General features: G+C 39.6%; 1 protein-coding gene across 2 annotated transcripts in view; it reads right to left on the bottom strand.

Annotated features, from left to right (window-relative positions):
* tnxbb (tenascin XBb) overlaps window positions 1–25,001 on the bottom strand; it is a 76,199-nt gene that overhangs the window by 40,533 nt on the left and 10,665 nt on the right. For both annotated transcript variants that reach the window (XM_073858021.1, XM_073858022.1), the window contains exons 2-4: window positions 18,654–19,117; window positions 12,962–13,867; window positions 11,227–11,342 (exon numbers count right to left, since the gene is read on the bottom strand). In XM_073858021.1, the coding sequence (XP_073714122.1) occupies window positions 11,227–11,342; window positions 12,962–13,867; window positions 18,654–19,017 (1,386 nt within the window). In that variant the 5' untranslated portion in view covers window positions 19,018–19,117. The remainder of the gene's footprint in view (window positions 1–11,226; window positions 11,343–12,961; window positions 13,868–18,653; window positions 19,118–25,001) is intronic.

Genomic DNA, 25,001 nt, shown 5'->3' with positions numbered 1-25,001 from the left:
TGAAATAGCTAAGTACGAGTTAAGTAGATTTGCATGACGTTTTAACATTGTTTGAACAACAAGCTAAAAAAATAAACTGTTGGAGGTGGGGTTGCTGATCTTCATTTAGTCACAAATGTGGAATGTTCTTGCTATTGCTATCGGAACTAAAGCTCCAAAATAAAGTTACTACCTTTTCTGAAGAACCACATAAAGAGATACATAAACAGGCATATGTACAGTGGGGTTCAAATACCTGAGGCCACTGGGAAAACAGTTTTAAATAAAAAATATGTTATTTATAAGCAGCATAACACCTTGAACTAAAAAATTACCATGAACATTCACAGTGTATTGGACACAGTGTATTTATCCCTATTATGTTATAACTCTTCTAGTTTCGTAATTTTCACTCTCAGCAATGTCTCTGTGTGAAAAAGATTTTAGTCTGTGGATATTTAAGCCTTGTAGAAGTTGTCTGAATGGGGATTCGTTTGTAGTGAATACTGTTGCATGCAAAAAGTGTTTTAGAGTTGTCTACATATTTTAGTAATTTCGGCAACATCACAAAAACATCTGATGAGTCTAAACCAGTCTCTCATTGATATTTCCTACGTCATCCATCCCACAACATATTGAGCGCATGTGTCTTTTACTAGACAATAACCCAGAAACAGGCTATCAAATTACCCTAAAGTAGCATGTGAATGGGTGGTTCTAGGGTTTAGCCCTCAGTTGTGAATTCATAAACATATATTAATCTCCCATTTAGTTTCAAGCTTTTATGACATTTGACTTCTTAACTTAAAAAAAAAAAACAATTACACAGTAGTAGTAATGGTGACCAAGGCTGAATCCGAAACCACATACTGCCATACTATATAGTAGGCAAAAAGCAGTAGGCGAACGAGTAGTATGTCCGAAACCTCAGTATATGTAAAAGGGTATGCGAGAATTACCGGGATTTTAGAATACTTCTCGCGAGATTCAGAGGCACGTGTACTTAAGTATCAATTAATAAAATGTGACATTCTGTACTTCTGTTAATCTCAGTCCTTCATATAGGCCATATAGGTCACCAACGTGGTGCCCGCGGGCACCAGGTAGCCCGCACAGAGTCTGTGAGGTGCCCGCCAAAGCACATTCTATTAATAGTCTCAACTGTATTATGTAATCATTACATATTTTTTTATATTAGCTTGGCTTGGTTTACGTATGTTAACATTTTAAACAATACAAAAAAACATAAACAAGTCAAATAAAATAAAATAAACAAGTAAAGCAAAAAAGTTTTAAGTAGACTATATCAAAAAGTAGCCCTCTAGATTTTTTTATCCATTGTTGTAGCCCCTCAAAATTTCTGTGCACGTCCCTGTGTAACACTGACAGAGACCGTAGTAGAGTTGTCAAGTTACTGATGCAATCAGGTGTTAGTGCACCTGTCCCTCATACACACGCATACGTTTTCATGCTTGTTATTAGGTTTGTTCGAGTTCATGCACCGCTGCAAGAACCAACAGGTGGATGACATCAAAGTACCGTGAGAGCAAATTCCAGAAATCATACGGAGAAGTCTGATTTCGAGTCGCTCTCGCGGTATTGAGATGTCAATCTCCTGTCGGTTCTTGTGGTTCCCCATGAACTCGAACATGTCTACTACGTTATAGGTCACATGATAACGTCGACATGGTGGATGCTGTCCATAATAACACAAACATACCTACTGTCTTAGCGCATGTTAAGTAGGTATCGACATTCCTGCATTTTGCGTTAATTAATTATTATTTTTGAATACATTTTTTCAAAACAAAACTTCGGAAAAATATCTTTGATAATTTGAAACACACTTACTAATTTTAGGGTGGATAACATTGGCTAAGAACACTGTGTTTAATTCTAGGCCCTGAAGAGTATCTAACTTCATGTTGGCAGGTTTCAAATGCGATCTCGCTTCATTGCCATTTGTTTTTTCAATTATGTTTTCATCTCTTCTCATGGCAGCCGCACACAGGTTACTGCTATCACAATTACTGGGTTCTCCCTCTCTCTCCACATCTTATTTTGGGTTTGAGCATCCAAGAGAGATGAGTGAGGGTGGAGGACCACTCAATGAGTTTCCAAGGTACTTTGACAGTGGTAAATCAATTCCTTAATTTGGAAAAAGTGGTTGAGTGATGATATTGAGGCTAGAATCTTCATCCATGTATTTCTCAACAGGGGTTTTGGATAGAGGTTGATATGTGTTTATCAGGGCCGATGTCAATACCGATTACTCGAGTAGCTTGATAACTGATATTTTGAACTGATACATATGTCTGGTGTAAAAATGACTTTTTTGGCAAGTAGCTTGAAACGCCCTTAATTTGCTCTCAACCACCACAGTGGCTCTTTGAGGTTCTGATGTAACTCATCTTTAATGCTGTCCTTGGCTGAATGTGGGGACCGAAAAGAGAACTAAAGATCTTGTCCATTCTGCTATGGCAGGGTGTCTCTTCTCTTTTTTGCTTTTAGGGGTTTGGTCTTGGGCAATAAACTCTCAGATTGGCTCTCTCTGCTTCTTCTAAATCATTTTTAAGTGATTCTTTGGCCTGGTTTAGTGTAGAGGCAGAAGAGAATGCATGACTCTTATAGCGTGGATCTAAAAGACATGCCAGAATCACAGTTTTTATTTCTTCAAGTTTGTTTGATTAGTCTCTCCCTCTTTACCTTCTGATGCCCTGTGTTGATGGCCCTTCATCTTCAAGTACCATCTTGAGCACTGTCACACAGGGAATGATGCTGGACACAGATGCATTACTGTACCTCACCTCTAGTGTGACTTTTTCAATGGGGATGAATGTTTCATCCAAAGTGGGCACAATGTCCCACTGGTGAAAAGCTGGGCAAGTAAAAAATCCGCTGTGTTCCCCAGAGTAGATTGTGCCCTTTGCAGCATGTGGTGTGTTGATTTCCACCTTGTTGGGACTCCTCAGATTAAATGGTGCTCTGGTAGGCCAAGGTCCCTTTGGATGTTTTCTTAGACGCTGCTTGTCCAAGAAGGAATGTTGGAAGTGAGTGACACATTTCTTTACACATCTATCACAGCTCTTTGTCTGGCCAAACCATCATTCACCACCAGCTGCAATGAATGTGCTGTGCAGCTAAGGTCTGAAATATCAGCAAGCGTAAATCTCTTCACCATCTTCGCGCCATCTGTCAGGACAAGAGCACCTCGATCTTAGGTAATTTTCCATTCCTCCAGCATTTACAGGAATGTGTCTTTGATGTAGACTGGTTGTTTACACACACACTCTGGATACATATTGGTGTTCTAACACTTTATAAAGATGTAATTCTTATGATTGGTGCCCTTTAAATTTGGCTAGTGCATCTAAGAAATTTTTAGAATCAAATTTTAACATTAATAACTTGTAAAGCTTAGGTCCTTTTGAAAACACTGCAAAATTCTGGCCAATTAATAATACCCAGTGTCATGATCGCTACCGTGGCTCTGTTCTCTGGTGGCTAGTTCATCTGTTATGATTTTGTGAGGACAGAACCCAGGCACAGGCAACAGGTAAACATACAAGTTTTTTTAAACACAAAGGAAAAACAAACCCCACAAGGGGGTAAAACAAGGCAATAAAATAATTTTAAACACTAAACAGACTTACACTGGCATCAAAAGTAATCACATTCATTACTCGGGTAGAAATATAAATACTAGGGTTTAAAAAGACGTCTGTAGAAATGTAAGTATGAACTCAAGCTTTTTACTCAAATAAAAGTGTGAAAGTGTAAAAATAATGTAAGAAAAAATGCTATTAAGGACAAAAGCGGCTGCGCACAGGGTCCTATTGTGCACTACCCATTCATCCTCAAATATTTTTTTTCTAAAGGCCTTAATGACTATAGTGTTTCATTAAAATGTTAAAGAGTAACTAAACCCTAAACCAACTTTTTTTTAGTTAATGGCTTTATTAGTGCTATTAATTGATTTGAGTAACTTTTTTGACTTTTGGGTATAAAGTGTTTGAATGCTACAATATATGGTGTAAAACCATCTGAGTGCTGCCCTCTTCAGGTTGAAGGCTGGTTACTGCAGTTAGATTTTCCTATTGGATGTTGCTGTACCGAGTGATGTAAGTGGTACGACCATACATAAGCAGGTTCAAGCTCACCACGCCCTTGTTACGATCTCACCACACCCTTGGTACGAGCTCAATTCATCCCCTCTATCTCCGTTGGGTCTGCCCACTTTTCTTGCATTTTTCAAATATTGCCAGTGGGTGGAGTCAGGCTCTGACCAGGGGTTTAGTTCCTCTTTAATGATAAAAAGTATATGCCCATTGAAAATGAACACATTTTTTTGATTACCACTGATTCAGGGGATTCCATTATTTTAATTCTCCTAAACTTAACTGCAGCGTTTGACACTACTGATCATTGGGTACTTTTGTCCAGATTAAATTTCCTTGTGGGTTTAAAAGGCTTTGTTTTGGAATGGTTTCAATCCTGTTTTAACTGACCGTTATTTTTCAGTTAAAATTGGAAACTGCACCTCCTCTGCTGCTTGTCTTGAATTTGGCCTTCCTTAGTGTTCAGTTTTATCTCATCTGCTTTTTTCACTTTATATGCTAAATCTAGGCTCGATTTTGAGAAAGCATGGGGTACTATATCACTTTTATGCAAAGATACCCATATCTATTTGCCAATAAAAAGAGGCAATCCTGCACATATCACCTCACTATTTACTTGTCTTGATGAGGTAAAAAAAATGGTTGTCTAACCACTTCCTATTTCTCAGTAACTCAAAGATGGAGGTTTTTGTGTTTCTCTATTCTGGATAGGGGTGTGCCGCGGCAAACGCTCTCCTCACACGCTGCTCAGGTTTGTAAAGTTATAAAGTTCTAATGACGGTGTTTAACTATAATCGTCGGTCTCATGGTTATATTATAACCGTCTCACCCTTAATTCTGGATAACCTGGCAGTCTACCAAACAAAATGTGTCAGAAACCTTGGTGTTCTGCTAGATTCCAGACATTCTCTAGAAAAACACATCTCATCAGTAGTTGCTTCTAGCTTTTTCCAGCTCCACATTATTGTCCAAAAGTAAACACTTCTTGTCTGAGAAATCTCTTAAGACAGTAGTTCATGCATTTATTGTTTCACAATTAAACTATTTATTAATTAAAACCAAATTTCTAAAAAAAGGCTGCAGATACGACCACGCTACCCCTCTTCTATGAGATCTTCACTGGCTACCGGTTCAATAATGGATACATTTCAAAATTATTTTATTTGTCTACAAATGTCTACATAATCTGGCTCCAAGCTACCTATCGGAATTACTCATCCCACGTAACTAGGGTTGCCAATCGTTCCGTATAATACGGAATCGCCCCGTATTTGACACATAAAATTCTTGTTCCATATTGAACTGATACGGAACGCAGTTTGTTCCGTATTTTATGAAAATTAATTCAGTTCAAATACATGACAGACACATAGCTTATAATATGTCAGCCATGAACGAAGAAAACCCTGACGGTGCGGTAATTTCTCCCTTTGTTTGTCTATGACCAGCGTAGAGTTTTTAACATCTTGCAGCCCCATCAGGGAATGCCCTTTTAATTGGTCGTTTCAGTCATTGTGATGTCACGTATCATAGCAACGATGACGACAAGGGACAACAGCGGGAAATGTAAAAATGACTGCATCCGAGCAGCCGGCGAAAAAGAAACGAGCACAAAAATATTGAATTGAATGGGAAAATGACTACCCGTGGCTGGAATGCGTGAGGGACAATGAATACAAGGCCAACTGTACCATATGCCGTCGCGTTTTTTCTGTTTGTCACGGAGGAGTGTGTGATATTAAGCAGCACGCATGAGGAGATAATAACAAGAGGAGCAAGAGGCTGTGGGCACAGGATGGAGCAATGTCAAGGTTCATTGTCCGTCAGTCGTCTCCAGAGGCTCATATGGTGTGAAATTATGTGAATTTTTAAAACTCAAATATAGTTGATAAGTGATTAGATTAAAAGAGATCCACATATATATCTCTCCAGTGATCTTCCTCTGTTCCTGTGTCCTGCTCCCTCCCGTCTCATAATGTGTCAATCATTTCTGATGGGTTTCTTATTAAATAATTATGGATTTAGATAGCTCAAGGTTTAAAAAGGGGTGGGGTCTTTGAAGAGGGCGTATTATAAACTTAAATTTAAACCATGATTCATTGTTGGCAAAATGATCATGATAGCCTTTATATTTCACATCTATGTGGTTCAGTCTTGTATACTTATTAGGCATACTTTGCTATTCATTAAATATTTAGGCCTAAGAAGTTGTATGAAATATATTTATCTAAATGTATTAATTAGTTTCCACTATTGTCACCAGAAGTCTTCATTTCAGGGGTTATTTTTTTCAAAATTCTCTTCCGTGGGGGCATGTCACCGGACCCAGGCAAACATGCCTGTTGCTATTTTCCCGGCGGGAGAAATAACTCTTGCGCCAGCGCAAATCAATAAGGGGTTGGTCTGAAGTAGGTTCATTATTCATAGGTGTGGTTTGAGTGTAACGTCAAATAAACCAATCAGAACGCTATCCACATTCCCTTTAAACGCAAGGGCGCAAGTTCCATGGCGGGTTGCTATTATGATGGATTTACCAGGGGCACGCCAGGAGTAGTTCACAGCCGAGGAGACCCACGTTCTTGTAAGAGCAGTCAAAGACAGAGAAGTTGTTTTGTATGGGGATGGGAGAAACCCACCCAAATCAGCGTCGGTTAAACAGGCGTGAGAGGAAATAGCCACAATTGTCTCATCAGCTGGCATCCCCATCGTTGCACCAAGCGCTACAATGATGTCAGGAGACGGGGGTTGGATGTACTTCTGTCTTCCTTCCCAAAGGATGGTACTCCTTTAGTAGTACTTGATGACATTCATCTTGAGAAATCACAGGCAGCCGAGTTCAACATCCTAGCTGCGTCTTTTGACCTCAAGCGAATCCCCACCTCACCAACCCACAGGTCTGGTAATCTTTTTGATCTCATCTACACACATTGCTCCTCCACTCATTACACCCAGATAACCTTGCTACACACATGTGATTACTTTCTCATCACCCTTGATCTTGACCTATCTCCCCCAGACACTATGCACGATCCCCTATTGGTCATGTTCCGGCACAACCTATGTACACTCTCTTCTTCCCACTTATGCTTAAAAAGCCCCTCTCTTACTGACAGTTACAGACCTGTCTCACTTCTTTTGCTCATTGCAAAAACACTTGAGAGAGCTGTTTTTAACCAAACATTCTCCTTTCTTTCTCAGATCAACCTACTCGATGACAAGCAGTCAGGCTTCAAATGCAACCACTCCACCACAACAGTGCTGTTAGCAATCAATGAAGCATTACAGCTAGCTCAAGCAGAATCCAAATACTCGGTTCTGATTTTACTAGACCTTTTGGCAGCCTTTGACACAGTCAGTTATCAGATCCTACTTGTCACCCTGGTCACCAATGGTTTGAATCTTATCTTTCTGATAGACCCTTCAGGATTTTGTGGAAGGGTGCACAGTCCACAGCTCACCAGATAGTCACCGGGTTCTCTCAGCGATCAGTGCTTAGTCCACTCCTTTTTTCCATCTACACAACATCCTTAAGACCTATCATACAGGCACATGGATTCTCCTACCACTGCTATGCTGGTGACACACAGATCTTCACCCAGATGATCCCACCATAGCAGCACACATTACAGCCTGCTTAGAAGATATCTTGGCTTGGATGAAGAAACACCACCTCCAGCTGAACCTCTCTAAGACAGAGTGGCTTGTTTTTCCAGCACAACCCATGCTACAGCATGACCTATCCATTAAACTCTGCACCACAACCATTTCTCCTTCCAAAACAGAAAGCCTTCTCTTATAACATTGCAAAGACAGCGCGATCATGCCATTTTGCGTTCTACAATATCAGGAAGACATGACCATATCTCAGAGAGCATGCTGCACATCTTCTGATTCAAGCTCTTGTAATCTCTAATCTGGACTACTGCAATGCTGTTCTTGCTGGCCTTCCTGTACAGTCTATTATACCACTCCAATTAGTTCAGAACACAGCAGCTTGGATCATCTTCCAGAAGCCCAAAAGGGCTCATGTAATGCCCCTCTTCATCTCTCTCCACTGGCTACCGATCGAATCGCGTATCAGGTACAAGTCGCTACTACTCACAAGACTTTCATTGGGACTGCACGGGCATACTTTCTAGGGGTGTAACAGTTCCCTGTAAAGAATCAATATCGTCCCGTTATCCTCCCATGGTTCGACATGCATGTGCACCGCGGTGCACCATGTTTGATTCGACCACACATTTCTAATATAGATTGGTGAAAAAACAAAGCATAAAACCGCTAATGTATGGTTCTGAATAGCTATGCGTGTGTGTACCTGTCCAATCAACTCATAGTATGCAAATCTGTTGCCAACCTCACAGTTTCTCCTCACATGTTGGTGCACGCGCGTATTTGTGTGTTGTAGACCATTTAGCTAAAAACCGCTAATAGAGGTACCGCCAACTTCATTTAAGTCTACTGCATCAGCGATGCTCAAGAAAACGTGGACAAAACTGTAAAATTTGCGAATGCCGTATGTTCAAGGAAATACATCTAATATTACAAGTCACTTGCTCCGTCATCACCAGGGTGTTGTTGATAGCACGCGATCCCAGGTGAAACCGAAACAGCACATATTGCCTTCTGTGTTTAAATGTTAACTGATCTTCTTGCGCAAAAACTTGAAGATAGTGGCATAGAATATAAAAAGTTACCCAGTGCTCTAAGCTATTTTATATTCATTTTGAAGTGCACTGTATGTTGGTACATGTAGTATAATAATGCAAGTGTTCTCAAGTGAAAATTTTGATTTTGGCAGAGGTTAAAAACTGCTTAGGTTTTTATTTTTGTAAAGAAGCCTGTTGTGACCAAAGTGTTAGGTGTTTGTAACCCAATAAATAATTTTATTTTCTTTGAATTTGACAGTATACTTTTTGCCCCCATAAACATACACACACCAAAATGAAACTGTGACCCTAGAACTGTGATACACACCGAACCTTGAGTAATTTGATCCGTTACACCCCTAATACTTTTACACATTCATATGTTCCTAGACCCCATCCAGAACCTTACATTTAACCAATGAGCGGCATCTTGTGTTACCTTCGCAAAAGGGCACTAAATCACGCTCCCACTCATTTTCCTTCACTTCTCCCTCCTCCCTTCTTGCTTGCAACATTCAAAAAACAATTCAAAACCCATCTCTTCCAAATATACTTGACATGGATATTGACCACACTTCTTTTTTTTCTCCCTTTATTTTTCTCTCAACAGGTATTGTTTCGGAATAGTGAAAACTTGTATTTTGTTATTAGCACCTTTTTGTACTGTTGCCTCCCTATGACACATGGCTTTTATTGTTTCTGAATCCTTGTAAGTCACTTTGTATAAAAGCGTCTGCTAAATGCCTAAATGTAATGTTAGCCTCTGTGGTCTCCTCCATGTTTCCAGCATCTAACCAACTCTCTCTATTATTTAAAACCAATGCCACAAACACTCATCCTGATTGGACACCTTATGCCCTTTGACATGTGGACCAGCCCAGGCTACCGTTTCCGCCCATTCCCTCTTTCTCTCTCCTATCTGAAGTGGATGTTTCCAAGGTCTTTGCTTCTAACCACCCGACTACCTGCCTGTTAGATCCTATGCCCACCCATCTCCTTCAAGCCACTTCTCCATTAGTTATCCCTGCTCTCCGGATAACCCTGTTGCTGAAAAAACCCACACTTAACCCTGCAACATTATACATTATAGAAAAATACAGACCTGTATCTCTCCTTCTCCTCATTGCCAATACTCTTAAAGCAGTCCCTCCACTAAGACTGCGCTGCTCTCAGACTTTAAGCCCTAAGGCGTGCAAGGGCAACCTCCAAATCATCTGTAATGATCCAACTGCATCCATCTGCCACATTTGACACTGTCAATCACCACATCCTCCTTTCAACAAGGCTATGGGTGTCTTTGGTACGGTGCTACTATGGTTCAAGTATAACCTCTAAGGTAGGTCATTTAGAGAATCCTGGAGAAGTGACGTCTCTGAACCACAATACTCCAATCTCAATAACGGGGTACCTCAAGGCTCAGTGCTTGGACCACTGCTCTTACATGGCATTCCTGTGTTTTGTCATTTGGAAACATGGCTTTTCCTACCACTATGTGGATGACACACAACTCCACTTGCCGTTCCAACCTGGCGATTCAATAGTTTCTGCCCACATCTCAGCATACCTGAGTGACATTTCACTCTGGATGAAGGATCATCATCTCCAGCTGAACCTCGCAAAGATGGAACTGCTTGTCATATCATCTGACCCTAAGATTCATCACAGTCTTTCCACTCAGTTAGGTTCTTCGACCATTATGCATTCCATGGCAGCTAGAAACCTGGGAGAGGTCATTGACGATCAGCTTTGTTTCATGGAGCATGTTGCCAGCACCGCGCACTCTACAACATTAGGAAAATGAGACTTTTCCTATCGGAGCATGCTACACAAATCCTAGTCCAGGCTCTTGACCTGTCCAGACTGTACTATTGCAATGCGTTACTGGCCAGACTCCAAACCTTCACAAACAAACCCCTATAGATGACCCCTACAGCGATCTGCCAGTGGCAACAAGATTCTGTAGCCGATTTTAAGAATCGTCTTTTAAAAGCTAAAAACCCATCTCTTCTGCCAACACCTCACTTACTAATACAAAGCTTAATATATTTTCCATCTTTCTCTTTTCTGTCAAAAAAACCTTGGCTATGTATACTGTGTTAGACTTGATGAGACTAGTTCTAGTGCACTTATGTATTGCTGTTCTTGTGTTGCTCTAATTCCTTCTAATGTTTACCTCATTTGTAACTTTAATTATCACAGATGTAAAATTCTACACTGCTGTATGTGATCTCATCAGAAAGGGTGAGGTAAATCAGGATAGGTCCATTCTTAAAAGAGGACATGGAAATGATCTCATGTTTTCCTGGGTCAACATCTACAGATATTATTTAACCATCTGCTTTTTAACAAAGCTGACAGTAAACTATTGGTAAATCGTGAAGCTATTAGTAAATATGATAAATAAATTAAATATATGGCCTATTTGATAATATACATACTATACAAGTGTCACAGTGCATGCAGGTAATTTGTTTTATTACCGTGCTGGTGAAGGTGATGAGGAATGTGTCGTATTGAACTGTAGGTGGCGTCCAGAACAAACTGACGGATGTTTCAGTGATGTTGCTCATGCTGAGTTGTGAGACACCTAACAGTGCTGTAGAGAAATTGGAGTAAGTTTCAAGCTAACTTAACAGACTATACATCTCACCCATTCAAAGCCATCCGTTTCCACTTTTGCCTATAAATGTGTGCTGTAATTCCATATTTACAAAACATTTTATCTTACCAGTAGGAGTTCTCCTAAATAGCAGTAAAAGTTCTTAGGTAAGAGTTTTCTCCTAAACCTAATCACAAAGCTGCTGAGAACAACTTTTTTAAGGAATGGGTAAAAAGCTTAAGCTAAGAGAAAGCACAAGGCTGACCACAGTGCTCAATGTTATCAAGATTACTAACTGTGCAACAGTAATTGAGTGATAGGGGATGGGTCTCTTTGAGTTATTTAATCATAGCTATATTGTAGAATGAAGTATCATGATGCCATATAAAAAAATAAGGCCAACATTTTTTAATTTATGTACTGTAATTGTGTAGCACCTATTTATTTAGAGTGTATAAGCAGACTTTTAATTAACAGACTAGAATCATAGATAACAGTATGACATGCAAACATAAAAGAAAACTAAACTGAATTAAAGAACAGTTGTCACTTCTTGCCAAAATTGTACATGAAAAGAAGGCAACAGCCATGTTATTATTGTTTGTGATCTGGTCTTAGATATTAAGGTGTCCTCTTGATCTGCTTTGTGTATCTAGAAAGAGCCAATTAACAACGCCCTGTCGGGCGAGTATATAAATTATACTATAAAATATATATTAAAAAAATCTCAGTTTCACTGAGAAGCCAAGCCTAGGAGACCCAGCCACCTCGCAGTGATACAACTGTGGCGATGGGACGTGCCATCTCTGTTCCCTTCCTTTAGGGTTACATCCGAAATCGAGACGTTCCCTTTCAGTCAGTTACTTCAATGTCAGCACAGGACCTTATGCAGAGGCGGCCATTCACTGCTGTTCCAATACAACCCATTCAGTAACACTTAGATAACACTATGAAGTGTATCCATTTTGGCAGTAGCGGGGACACTGCGGAAGCCACAGCCTGCAGCTCTACAAATAACTGTCAGCGAGGTGCTGCGAGCCAGCACCCAGGAGGATGTGATACTTCTAGTAGAGTGTGCCTGCAACCTGAGCGGGCACAGAATACCCTGAGTCTGATATGCCAGGGGAATGGTGTCCACTATCCAGTGTGACATCCTCTGCTTGGAGACAGCTTTTCCACTTCTGCTGTCCTCCGTAACAGACAAAGAGCTGCACCACGCCTTGCCTAAAGCCAGTGCTGAAGCCGTCTCATTTGGACCAGCCCAAACAGTGTTACTACTGCCACAGCTGTCATATGCCCATGGAGCCTCTGAAATAGCTTCAGTGGATACCGCTAAACAGCTATTATAAATTCTAAATTATATCTAATTTTGATCTCAGCTGTATATAAAATAATTTGTTACTTTAAATGAGTCATATTGCATATTGATATTTGGATGGTAATACCATTACTACAGTTAAAAAAAACATACTACACTAGACATGGGTTACTTTTCGTAAGAGAAGGATTACCATATTCATTTACCATGCTAATTACATTGTAGCTCAAGGTAATCAAAAAAAACTTTGTTATTGCAATAAACAACAAGTAATATATTAAATATGAGTATTACTAACCTGTATCACAGTTGTCCCCTGTGAAGCCAGACTCACACTTACTGCAGCTGGTCCCTGTAAAACCACGGCGACACATACAGTGGCCCTTTACACAACGTCCTCTGTTACTGCAGTTGTTGGGGCAGGTTTTGGCAGAGCAGTCTTGACCAGAAAACCCCACATCACAGACACACTCACCATTAACACATCTGCCTTTGTCATTGCAATTATTCGGACAAGCCTTGGATGAGCAGTCTGGTCCAGTAAAACCACTCTGACACACACACTGGCTATCAAGGCATTTGCCCCGGTTACTGCAATTCCCAGGACAAGACATGGATGAACAGTCTGGCCCTGTAAACCCACCCTCACAGACACATTTGCCATTTACGCATACTCCACGGTTGTTGCAGTTATATGGACATGTTTTGACAGAGCAAGCTTGCCCTGTGAAGCCAGGATTACACACGCACTGTCCATTTACACACCGTCCCCTGTTATTACAGTTTTCTGAGCAAGATGCTTTGGAACAGTCACGACCAGTAAATCCTGTGTCACACACACACTTGCTGTTCACACAGCGACCATGGTTATTACAGTTTTCTGGACAGCTCTCTGTCTTGCAGCTGGGCCCAGTAAACCCAAGATCACACACACACCTGCCATTAACACAGCGTCCTCTGGAATTGCAGTTTTCAGGACATGCACTGGAAGAACACTCTGGACCAGTAAAGCCTGGATCACAAACACACTGTCCTTTTACACATTTGCCCCTGTTGTTGCAGTCATCAGGGCATTCAGATGTGCTACAGTCAGGTCCACTGAATCCTGGGAAACACACACACTTCCTGTCTACACAGCGACCCTGGTTATTGCAGTCATCTGGACAGTCATCTGTCGTGGGACGAACTGTAGAACCCATTGGACCTGTTAAGAGAGGTTTATGTTATAATCATTAAACAAACATTACAATTTGCTATCTCTGTATTGTATTGTATTACAGCACATTTACAAGAAAATTAAAGAAACACTTTAAACAAAGTAAAGGCCTGATGTTCTGGCCTGCCTGCTGTCCAGTCAGCTCAGCTTGACATGTGATAGACTGATGAATGAATGACAGACCTCTCAAAATCTACGAATCAGGCAATTGCAAACCTTGCAAAGCAAAAATGCCACCACATACCCAACATCAGCCATGCACTGCCTCTTTGGCTATATTTGACAATCGTGCAAAAAACACAATCTTTATAGTTATGGCCTGATAAGTTACTGGCGCTGCTGCAAGTTTCAAAGTCAGGTGCTGCCGTGCCACGTTGCTTTGTGTACAGTCGTGACCGGGAAAACACATATACTGCCATTCCGAAAGTGTCATAAAAATGATAAACTTCCTATTTCAGCCTTTCAATGTGGTTTGCACAAAAACAGCAGAACTTATTAATAATGCAAATTTATGATCTGCCAAAAACTTTTTTCACCTTTTAATTTGCAATGTCTTTAAAGGTCTTTGGAAAGTCTTACATTTGAAAAATCCTTCAGATGCCCTGAATGTTTTCTGAGAAGTTGGCCAAGGAAGCCTATACTTGAATATTAGAAATACATAACATATAAATATTTCAACATTTGAACTGTCTCATCCCAGTGTAAGCCAACGGTGTATTTGTCTTTGTATGTGGTGTATTCCTAGTGAGTTCTTGAGAGTTATATCAATAAAAAAATATTAGCCTACAAGATTAGCAAATCTGGTGGATTACATGAACAGGGTGGCAGCAGCAGCAAAGCTGGCCTGAAATGGATTAAAATCCTGGCCTGATTTAATATTTCAGTCCACTGCTGCTCAAGATGAATCAGTCTAAAAGGCTAAATTCGTAAGTTATAGAATTAATGTTTTTACTAAATGCATTGTACTTTACACTTTAAACAAGTGACCAAGTACATTCAGATTTATTCTATGTAAATGTAGTGATGATCAGTGTTCGAATTGTTTCAAAGCACTTGACTCTTGATGTGTAGTGACACTTTCATTTTCCCAAATTCCAAAACAGTTTGGGATGAACTGAAAAAAACTGCACATTTATACAAAATATCCAACAAAATATAAAGAGTTTATTTATTGATTGATGTTCAGAATGGTTGGGGTATGGGTTAGGATGTCTAAAAATGTAACAGAAAATGATTCTAACCCCAAGTGACAAATGAAAGAAGAAAACAGGAAAAAACAATGAGAAAACAATACATAAAATGACATGAGAAATCTGTAGGAGTGACACGGAAAAGACATCCGTGGTCCAGTCACAGAAAAAAGCTGAATTCTGCGTGACTGTAATCCGTGGATTTTCATGAGATCAGGTTGAAAACAATAAAAACAACAGATTAATTGGCCCTTTAAAACAAAACATGCAATTACTTACCAGGCTACAGGTGAAGCTGCTCTTTACACCTTCTAACGTCTCATAATCAGTCCTCATTTATGTCCAAGAGACTCAATAATAATCTTTTACATTTAAATCCTTTATTTTTCCATATTTTAAAACATTTGTGTGCTGATGTGCATCCATGTGTATGAAAAGCAAACGCACATTGTTGTCCCGTTTATAGGCACATATTACTAATGAAACAAAAACAATATTGCACTATTGACTATTGACGTTATACCAGGTTTTAGCTGGTCAATGGTGTAGTCTATTTTAGTTGCCTTAAAATCAGGGGCGTTGCACAAGATCTCGGGCCCTATGCATAGGCAGTCCTGAGGGGACCCATGCCCCACCCCCATAATATATTCCAGACTTTCAAGGGCCCTCTTTTTCTTTGGGGCCCTGGAAATCAGTACTGGTTTCAACCCCAGTCCGACGCCCCTGCTTAAAATAGCAATGCGCCAACAATTTGCCTGAACAAACCTAGTTTTCAGACCAGCATGCCCAAGGGAGAAAAAATGGGTCCAAATGAACTTGCTATTTAAACAATGTGGCGCTTAACGTGAAAATGATAATTAAGCTGAGTTGAAACTAGCAAAAGTGGCTTGCATTGCGCATTGCGCTGCATGAACTTCAAGATGAACAAAGAGGCGGGCTGAGTTGAAATATGATTTCATTGACGGGTCTATCACCCAATCATAAAATGTGGAGGCAATTTCTCAATTTTAGCAGTGACACAGAATTTTCTCAATTTCTGGAGGCACTGGTCCCTTGCCTCCCCAGAGAAAATCCTGGTTTCTAGGCACAGTGTGTGACCCTCTTCAGAAAACAAATCATGCAAAATATAATTTGAAATAGCCATTTATGAAACTGGAAGAAAAAGCAGACATTGTCAATTTGTGTTTACCAGGGCAGTTTAATATTTTTTTTATAATGTTATAATTTTATTGTTAATAAACCAGGGGACCCCCCTGTCAGGATCCTGTCAGAATTGTATCTGGAATTATATCTAGTCTTTGTGACAGGGTCCTGGCAGTACCATGTTTTATGTGGGAGATGCGTGGTGTAGTATTGATTTATTCTGACCACGCATTTCCCGGGTCTTGTCACTTTTTCCCCGATCCCTTACTTGTGATTTGTTTCAGGTGTTTGTAATTTATTTTGTCCCTATTTAAAGTCCTTGTGTTTGCCGTTCCTTACTCGTGCGTTTGTCCTTCTTTTGAATTTTGTGACCATTTATGCCTAGTCTAGTTTAGTGTCAGTTACGTGTCAAGTCTCTAGTTTATTGTCAAGTTTAGTCTAGTCCTGTTAGTCTTTTGTATTTAAGTCTTGTTTCTTGTTGTTTGCCCCATTGTGGTTTTTTTTGTTTTGCTGTTTTTGTTTAATAAAGCGTTCATTGATTTTCTACCCCCCGTCTGCACTTGGGTTACATTTCCGCAATTCCTGACACCCCCATGATGATATTTTTAGGCCTTATGTTTCTTGAACTCCTGTTGATGCGTGCATCGATACAGCACCTTCCATATCGATTCTGCCACACTTTTGAGGGTATTATTATTTTGTTTTATAACCATTTTAACAGTGATGTGATGGATCATAGTTGACCTGTGGAAGGAATGCACGTTTTTCTATCTTTTTCCATGCGTAAAAAAACATCTGTACTGTCTTTGAAACATGTCAATGTTCTTTATCCTTTATGTTGAGTACAGTTTTACTTATAATAAGCATACAGTACATTTGCCTAAAGCAGGAGTGGGGAACCCTGGGTCCTAGAGGGCCACTGTCTTGTAGATTTTAGTTCCAACCCTAATTTAATTAGATTTTTCAGGTGTGTTAAATAGGGTTGGAACTAAACTCTGCAGCACAGTGGCCCTCCAGGACCAGGGTTCTCCACCCCTGGCCTAAAGCATATATATTTGTCCACGCAAATGTTAATTTCACGATCCAGGAAGGTAGCCCGCTGGCACCAGGACTAGATGCAAGTACATCCCAGTACATCATTTTTTAAAGCTCTTTTTACCTTAAGCCACCTATTAAAATATTATTCGCTCTATTAACTCTATACTCAGAGGCATTTGACCTCTAAAAATCATTTAACCTTTACCTATACCTTTAAATCATTTAACCTATCCTACATGTCATTACCTTTTTTGTTTGTCATTCATCTCTTACATCAGTAGCTTTAAAGCCACCAAGCCGGATTCATAAATCTTTTGGTATTTTTAAATTTTTCCTCAAACTAATCTGCAGCGAGCTGCCCTACGCAGTCACTCGGTTGTTGGTCATCAGAATCTAGGGTTGCCAACTGTGCCAAATTAGCAAGGATGTCCCGTGTTTTGAGCCTAAAAATAGGCTCTGCTACTTTTTTTGCAAGGTTTTTGACAGCTAGGCTGATCTAACCTGTGACTAATTTAACAGGTGGTTTGACTTTATGTGCCGCTACAAGAACCGAGAGGCAGATGAAATCAAAATCCTGTGAGAAATGCCATGAGCACCCCAGCTAAAGCCCTCATTGGAGGGTTCTCCAGGTCGAAAGCCTAAACCCGATGTCTAGTTTGCTCCTTAAAACTCATGCTGTAATACACAAGCACTTCCATTTGACTGCAGGCGAGGCCTACCTGTATAATGCTGTGAGCATCTCAGCCAAAGTCCCCATCGTTTGCTGCGAGGGTCCCCCAAGTCAAATGCGTAAATTCGATGCCTCACTCAATTTCAAGACATTTGCATGAACGCTCCCCATTTGACCCTTGGCTGGGCTTACCCATCAGACACTGCGAGCATCTCAGCCGACGAGGCCTACCCGTCACTTCGGATGCAGCAAGAGCCCTAGAAAACAACCTATTTCTGTCGGTTTTTACAGGATGTTCTTCTGGTTGCTGTCGTTATTTATGCAGCTATTTTGGGGATTACTCTGGATTTGGACAAAAAATCTAAACTCGGAGCTCTCCCCTCGAACAGCAAAAATATGTTGAATTATCTCATCACCCTATTGATTACTTGTTAATGCGAACTCATGAATTTGATCACGCCACTTTCAATAAATGAGTCTATAAATCGGAACAAGTAGTGTGGATATCGTTACCAATGGGTCTATTGTTTTTCTATTACTACTACTGCAAGTAAGTAATTTCCAATGCAGAAATATTACTGCTACAGTGGTTTAACAGGTTACTGATGTTGCACTGATGTTATTTTTTGAACACCACTGTATACGGTTGTTTTTAGCCAACCAATGGTTTGAGCATTTTGGGTTGAAACAACCCAGCATTTTTAGAGAGCATCATCTTTAGAAAGTACTTTACCTTTGCTTTGTTGCGAGGTGCAGCATCCCTCTGAACCTCCACATTTCTCCCTCAGATTAGAGACTTCTTTCTCCAGTGTTTCAATGCGTTCATACAAGGCTGCAAAATCCACTTTACACTGACTGCAGCCTCCTCCTGACACTGGGACCAGACGGATTTGATGGGTCAGCACAAGAGGAGAATCAGGATCCAAGTCTATCTCTCTTTCTTTGGGCCCATCTTGTGCGCATGTGTCTGAAATAACAACTTTAATCGGTTGAGGTTTCACATCCCTGGGTGCACTTTGAGTTCTTGTCTGCAAATCTGGACTCAAGAGGGCAGGGCTGGGCAGAGCCATTAGCAGGAAAAGGAAAAGAAAACCCATGCTGAAGGGAAGAACACCCTAAAATCATTGGATGGTAAAGGATTTTTCTCATAAAAGCTGGGATGAAACTCTGTCTCTTCTCTTCAAGTGTCCACCCACTCTGTTTCAAGCAAACAAAAAATTCATTAAGTTTAATAATAAATATTTTTTATAATATAATTTCAAGGCAATATATACACAGTGGAAACCAATCACAGAGCAGAAACTAATTAATAATTAAAGCTGCAAGCAGCGATGGTGAGCCCTCGCACACATGGGTACCGCTACCCTATTATATTAGTAAAGCAGTGAACCAGGGGGATATGAATTTAAGTGTGTAAATATAGGTGGATATTCAAAGAAAATATGATGTTCAGGCCAGGGCACTTATCAAACATGTGAAGCATGGGTCAGATTGGACATTGTAAGCCTGAGTTAGAACAACTTCCTTTTTTATGGCGAAAAGCAGAAATTTAGCAGGCCGCCACGGACACACCCTCTAACGAAAAGTCAAGATCTTTCCAATTTAGCATCACAAAGGCCTTTACATGACACAGACCAAATAAGGTTTTAATCTAATGAAATCTGTAGGAGGAGTTTGTTAAAGTATGAAGCCCAGAAATGGGAAAATTTTCACTCAAGCTACAGAGAAAATTCAAAATGTCCGACTTCCTGTGTGGTTTAGAGCTTGGCTCCAAGAGACTTTTTTGTAGGTCTTGGGGTGATACATGATCCTTTCACATTTCGTATTTGTACATTTACCGTAGCGTGGGGGGGGCTGCTCTCTTAAGTTTTTGTAGGTGGCGCTATAGAGCTATTTTTACACCTCCAGTTCTGAAGCCTATTTCAAATAAAAATGTTCACCTCATTTTAGACGTGTGCAACGTTTCATGACTTTTAAGCTTGTTAAGGCTGTCAAAAATGCGATTTATTTAGTGATACTTTGCAAGGCCGCCACGGACACACCCTTTAATGAAAAGTCAAGGTCATTGCTATTTATCATCACAAAAGGTCTTGACGCTATGATTGTTACTGAATTATGCAATCTTGATGTGTTCAGGCCAAGACCATTATCAAGGATGTGAAGTTGGGGGCAGATCTGACAATGTGTGCCTGAATTACAACAGCTTTCTGTTTTATGGCGAAACATTACATTTTGACAGGCCGCCACGAACACGCCCTTCAACGAAGAGTCAAGATCTTCGCAATTTATCATTGCAAAAGGCTTAACATCAGTCTGACTAAATATGATGATGATTTGATTAAATCTCTAAGAGCAGTAAATCACGGCGTAAAACATGGCATTTCCTGATACCTCTAGGTGGCGCTATGACGGAAGCTAAATATTGGCATTGAAATGTGTTCAGGCCAAGACCCTTATCAAACTTGTGAACCGTGGGGCAGATTGGACAATGTATGCCTGAGTTATAACAACTTTCCGTTTCATGCGAAAATGGTCAAATTTGTCGGGACGCAATGGACACACCTTCCAACGAAAAGTCAAATGCTCCGCAATTTAACATCGCAAAGGCCTTTAGATGATACTGACCAAATATGATTATGATCTGATTTGTAGGTCTTGAGGTGATAGATGACCCTACCAAATTTCGTATCTGTACGTTTTTCGTAGTGGGAGAGCTGTTCTCTTGAAATTTTGCAGGTGGCGCTATAGAGTCATTTCTACACGCCCCTTTCTGGCGCCTATACCACATGTAAATTTTCATCACTTCTGACGCATGTGCAAAGTTTCAAGAGTTTTCGAGTATGTTTAGGCCCTCAAAAATGCAATTCATTTTGGAGAAGAAGAAGAAAAAGAAACTGAGCAAAAACAATAGGGCTTTGCACCCACGGTGCAGGCCATTCTGGCCTGCTCCTCAGTGCTCGGGCCCTAATTATGGCAACAGATAGAGAGATGGGCAGGGGTGGAGCCAGACTTTCTAAATATTGGGCCTTAGCCCAAATTTAAAAAATTGAACTCCTGCCACCTAAAATTAGAAAAAATATGTCTGCATTTATTAAGAAAGCATTTAATGTGGCAGAAATGTTTATTACACTGCTACAATCACCGTTTTTCACTATAAAAATTTTGACTTCACTATATGTGCACTTTCTAACCTGCATGGTTCTTCTTGATGCGCTCCCTCTCTCTCGTGTTTGTCTAACTGTTATGATACTTGGTCACTTAAGGCAGTGGTTCTATAAATACTTGGCCTGTGCCAAGAGGTTTATAGGTTGAAAAAGTTCCTTACTAAGGTAAATTCCCAGCTAGGCATTAATTTTGGCATTTATTGGGTTTTATGGGTTTTATTTGTGTTACATGTGTATCCTTTTCTTCTCTTTTATAAGAGAATTACATATTGCCTCTTTCAATTTAAATGGTGCTAAAGAAGGTAAGAAATGGTTTGAATTATATAAGTTAAAGAAGATAAAAAATATATTTTAATAGGAAAATATACACGTAGTGACTCTAATGAAGGAGACTTGGCGAGATAATTTGATGGGTTACTTACATTAAAGTGCACCTATTTCATTACTAAAAACAACATTATTTTATGTATTTGGATGTAATGCTTGGGTTACAATAATGTAGTAACATAGGCGTAGCTTGACATTTAAGCTTGGAGAGCCAGACTTGTCATGCCCTATGACTTTTACCGCAAACCAGATAATTAAAATCTATAACATTTTTGTTGACTACATTAAAATACCAGCTTGAATGTTAGATAAAAACCAAACACGATAATGGTCATTTTTGTAACTGTAACACACACCTTGGTAAGGAACTTTTCTAACCCACAAAATTACTCAAAGAGGTATTCCCTGTAGTGTCAAACCCAGTACTAAATGTCTTTAACTCATCACTAAAATTAGGCTACGTTCCAACAGCTTTCAAACTAGCAGTTATTAGACCGCTCATTAAAAAACCACACCTTGACCAGGGAGATCTTAATAACTTTAGACCAATCTCAAATCTCCCTTTTCTTTCCAAAATATTAGAAAAAGTAGTGGCAAGCCAGCTACGCACATTCTTAGCAAATCATAGTACGTATGAAAAGTTCCAATCAGGATTCACGCCCCACCATAGCACAGAGACAGCACTGCTTAGAGTTAGAGTTACAAATGACCTTCTCCTAACATCCGATCGTGGCGAAATCTCACTCCTTATATTATTAGACCTTAGTGCAGCCTTTGACACAATAGATCACACAATCTTACTTAATAGGCTAGAAAACTATGTTGGCATCAGTGGTCAGTCGCTAGCCTGGTTCAGATTGTATCTAACCATTCGCTATCACTTTGTTTATGTAAATGAGGAGCAGTCATATCACTCCCTGGTTAAATACGGCATACCGCAGGGATCAGTTTTAAGTCCTATCCTGTTCTCGTTATATATGTTACCTCTAGGAGATATTATCAGGAATCATAACATACGGTTTCACTGCTATGCAGATGATACCCAGCTTTACATCTCCTTACATCCTAGCGAAACACACCAGTTTTCTAATGCTAAACTCCAATAAGACAGAGTTACTTGTTATCGAACCGAATCGCTACAAATATAATATGACAGATTACAAGTTGCCCATAGATGGCTGCACTGTGGTGCCAACCTCCACGGTTAAGAATTTAGGTGTGATGTTCGACAGCAATTTATCCTTTGATAGCCATATCTCCAATGTCTGCCGCACAGCATTCTTCCATCTTAGAAATATCTCAAAAATACGCCATATGTTGTCTGCATCAGATGCAGAGAACCTTATCCACGCTTTTATGACCTCTAGAATAGACTATTGTAACTCGTTACTCTGAGAATGCCATGCAAATCAGGTAAACAAGCTTCAGCTAGTTCAAAACGCTTCTGCAAGAGTGCTTACCCGCCCTAAGAAGTATGACCGCATACGCCCAATTCTGGCATCTTTACACTGGCTACCAGTTAAATATTGCATACAATTTAAAATATTACTAATCACATACAAAGCCTTAAATGGCCTAGCACTCTAATATCTTAGAGAATTATTATCAGAATACAATCCATCACATGCATTGCGGTCACAAAATTCTGGTCTCTTAATTATCCCTAAAATATCAAAAGTGTCTAAAGGTGGCAGATCCTTTTCCTACTTAGCCCCTAAGCTATGGAATGATTTACCAACCGACGTCCAAAAATCAGAGACAGTAGATAACTTTAAATCTAGACTTAAAACTTTTCTCTTTAACAAGGCATTCACATAATTTGTTTTAGTAATGGTACTTATCTCCCAATAGCTAGCTTGTACAACCTAATAAATAAATAAATTAAAACCTTTTTTCGTCCAAAGCACTCCAAAGCATTGTAAATGTCATTAATAATCTTTAGTAATATGCTGAAACTTTGAATTAGTTGTTGGTTGAGTCTTAATTTCCAAATATGGTCGGGTTGCAATTTTGGCTTTTCCCCATGATCTTGAGAATAGTATGTCATACAGAACCGTTTGCCACTGTACGTTAGTATTAACGACGGCAGTGGGGCCTCTGACCTTAGTCCGGAGGGGTTCTCTCCTAGGGGGGTTTTCAACCCGGGGAGGCGGCCTTCTTGGGCTTAACTTCTATACGTTACATTAGTAATACGTTCGCTTATAATGTTGATTTATATCCACAGCAAATTTAGCTGCTTGTGCTATCATGTATTATGTTGTGCTATCTGTCGATTTTCTGTGCTTTTCACTGCATCTATTATGTAAAGCTGCTTTGATACAATTACCAAATTGTGAAAAGCGCTATATAAATAAAATTGAATTGAATTGAATTAACAGAAAAGAATGAGAACCATACTATGTTTATTATAGAGTAACTAAACATTAAACCAACTTTTTTTAGTTAAAGGTTCCGTTCTTTCTGTGTTTTTAAAGCTTTGATTGTGTTTACAGTGTGAAATAAAACATGTATTTTTCACACAATTTACTTATCTGTATAGCGCTGTTTTCACTGTCCTAAAACAGGCTGATATATTTCTTGTTCTATGAAGTCCCTCCTTCAGAAATACGTATCGAGTTCAAATTGTGTAGTTTGTTTAGTGTGCTGTGATTTGATAGCAGCTTGCCGTTAGCTTAGCTGGCGACTGACGTATTCCTGTGGGTGGAGTTTAGTCAAATAACTGTTCTACTGACGTCATTAAAGCAGGACGTAGCAGGCTGTAGTCCAAACCGGCCATTCACTGTAGGCTTTGAAAGGCGAATTCTGTTAAAGAAATATATCGCCTGGCAGTGAACTTATTATTTATACTATTATAGCAACATTACATACTACCTAGGGTTTAAAAAATGGGATCAGAAAGAATGTGACCTTTAATGTTCTGTAAGAATGGGGCTTTATTAGTGCTGTTCATTGATTTGAGTAACTTTTTTGACATTTGGGTATAAAGTGTTTCAATGCTACAACAGGTTGAACGGTGGCTACTGCAGTTGAATTTTTCTGTTGGATGTTGCGGTACTGCATTGTGTAAGCGGTACGACCCTACGTATGCAGGTTCAAGCTCACCATGTCCATGTTACGATCTCACCACACCCTTGGTACAAGTTCAGTTTGTCCCCTCTATCTCTGTTGGGGTCTGCCCACTTTTCTTATATTTTTCAAATTTTGCCAGTGGGTGGAGTCAGTCTCTGAACAGGGGTTTAGTTACGCTTTAATAATTTTAATAAATATGAATTTACTCCCACTCTATACGTTTTTAGTATAATCAGTGATCAAATATTGAAGCATCCTAAATCACAATGAATTTGACAGTAAATATAAACAACAGTTCTTGAACTAATTGCCTAAAAGTCATTTTTCCAGGTTTCTCAGAAAACACAATTAAATGGAACTAACTTAAGAGGTTGAGTAGATTTGTGTTCTTCTTGATGCAGCTGCCATTTAGAAAAGCTTGTAAAATTGCTTGTAAAAGTCTCAAAGTATTTTGACTTAAAATAAAACTAAAACTAAAATAAAATTAGTTTAGGAAGGTGACGATATTAAAGTTAAAATGC

Source organism: Misgurnus anguillicaudatus, chromosome 20 (assembly GCF_027580225.2).
Source record: "Misgurnus anguillicaudatus chromosome 20, ASM2758022v2, whole genome shotgun sequence".
Classification (NCBI taxonomy): Eukaryota; Metazoa; Chordata; class Actinopteri; order Cypriniformes; family Cobitidae; genus Misgurnus; species Misgurnus anguillicaudatus.
Note: the sequence above shows the minus strand (reverse complement) of the source record. Positions and strands in the feature narration are given on the sequence as shown.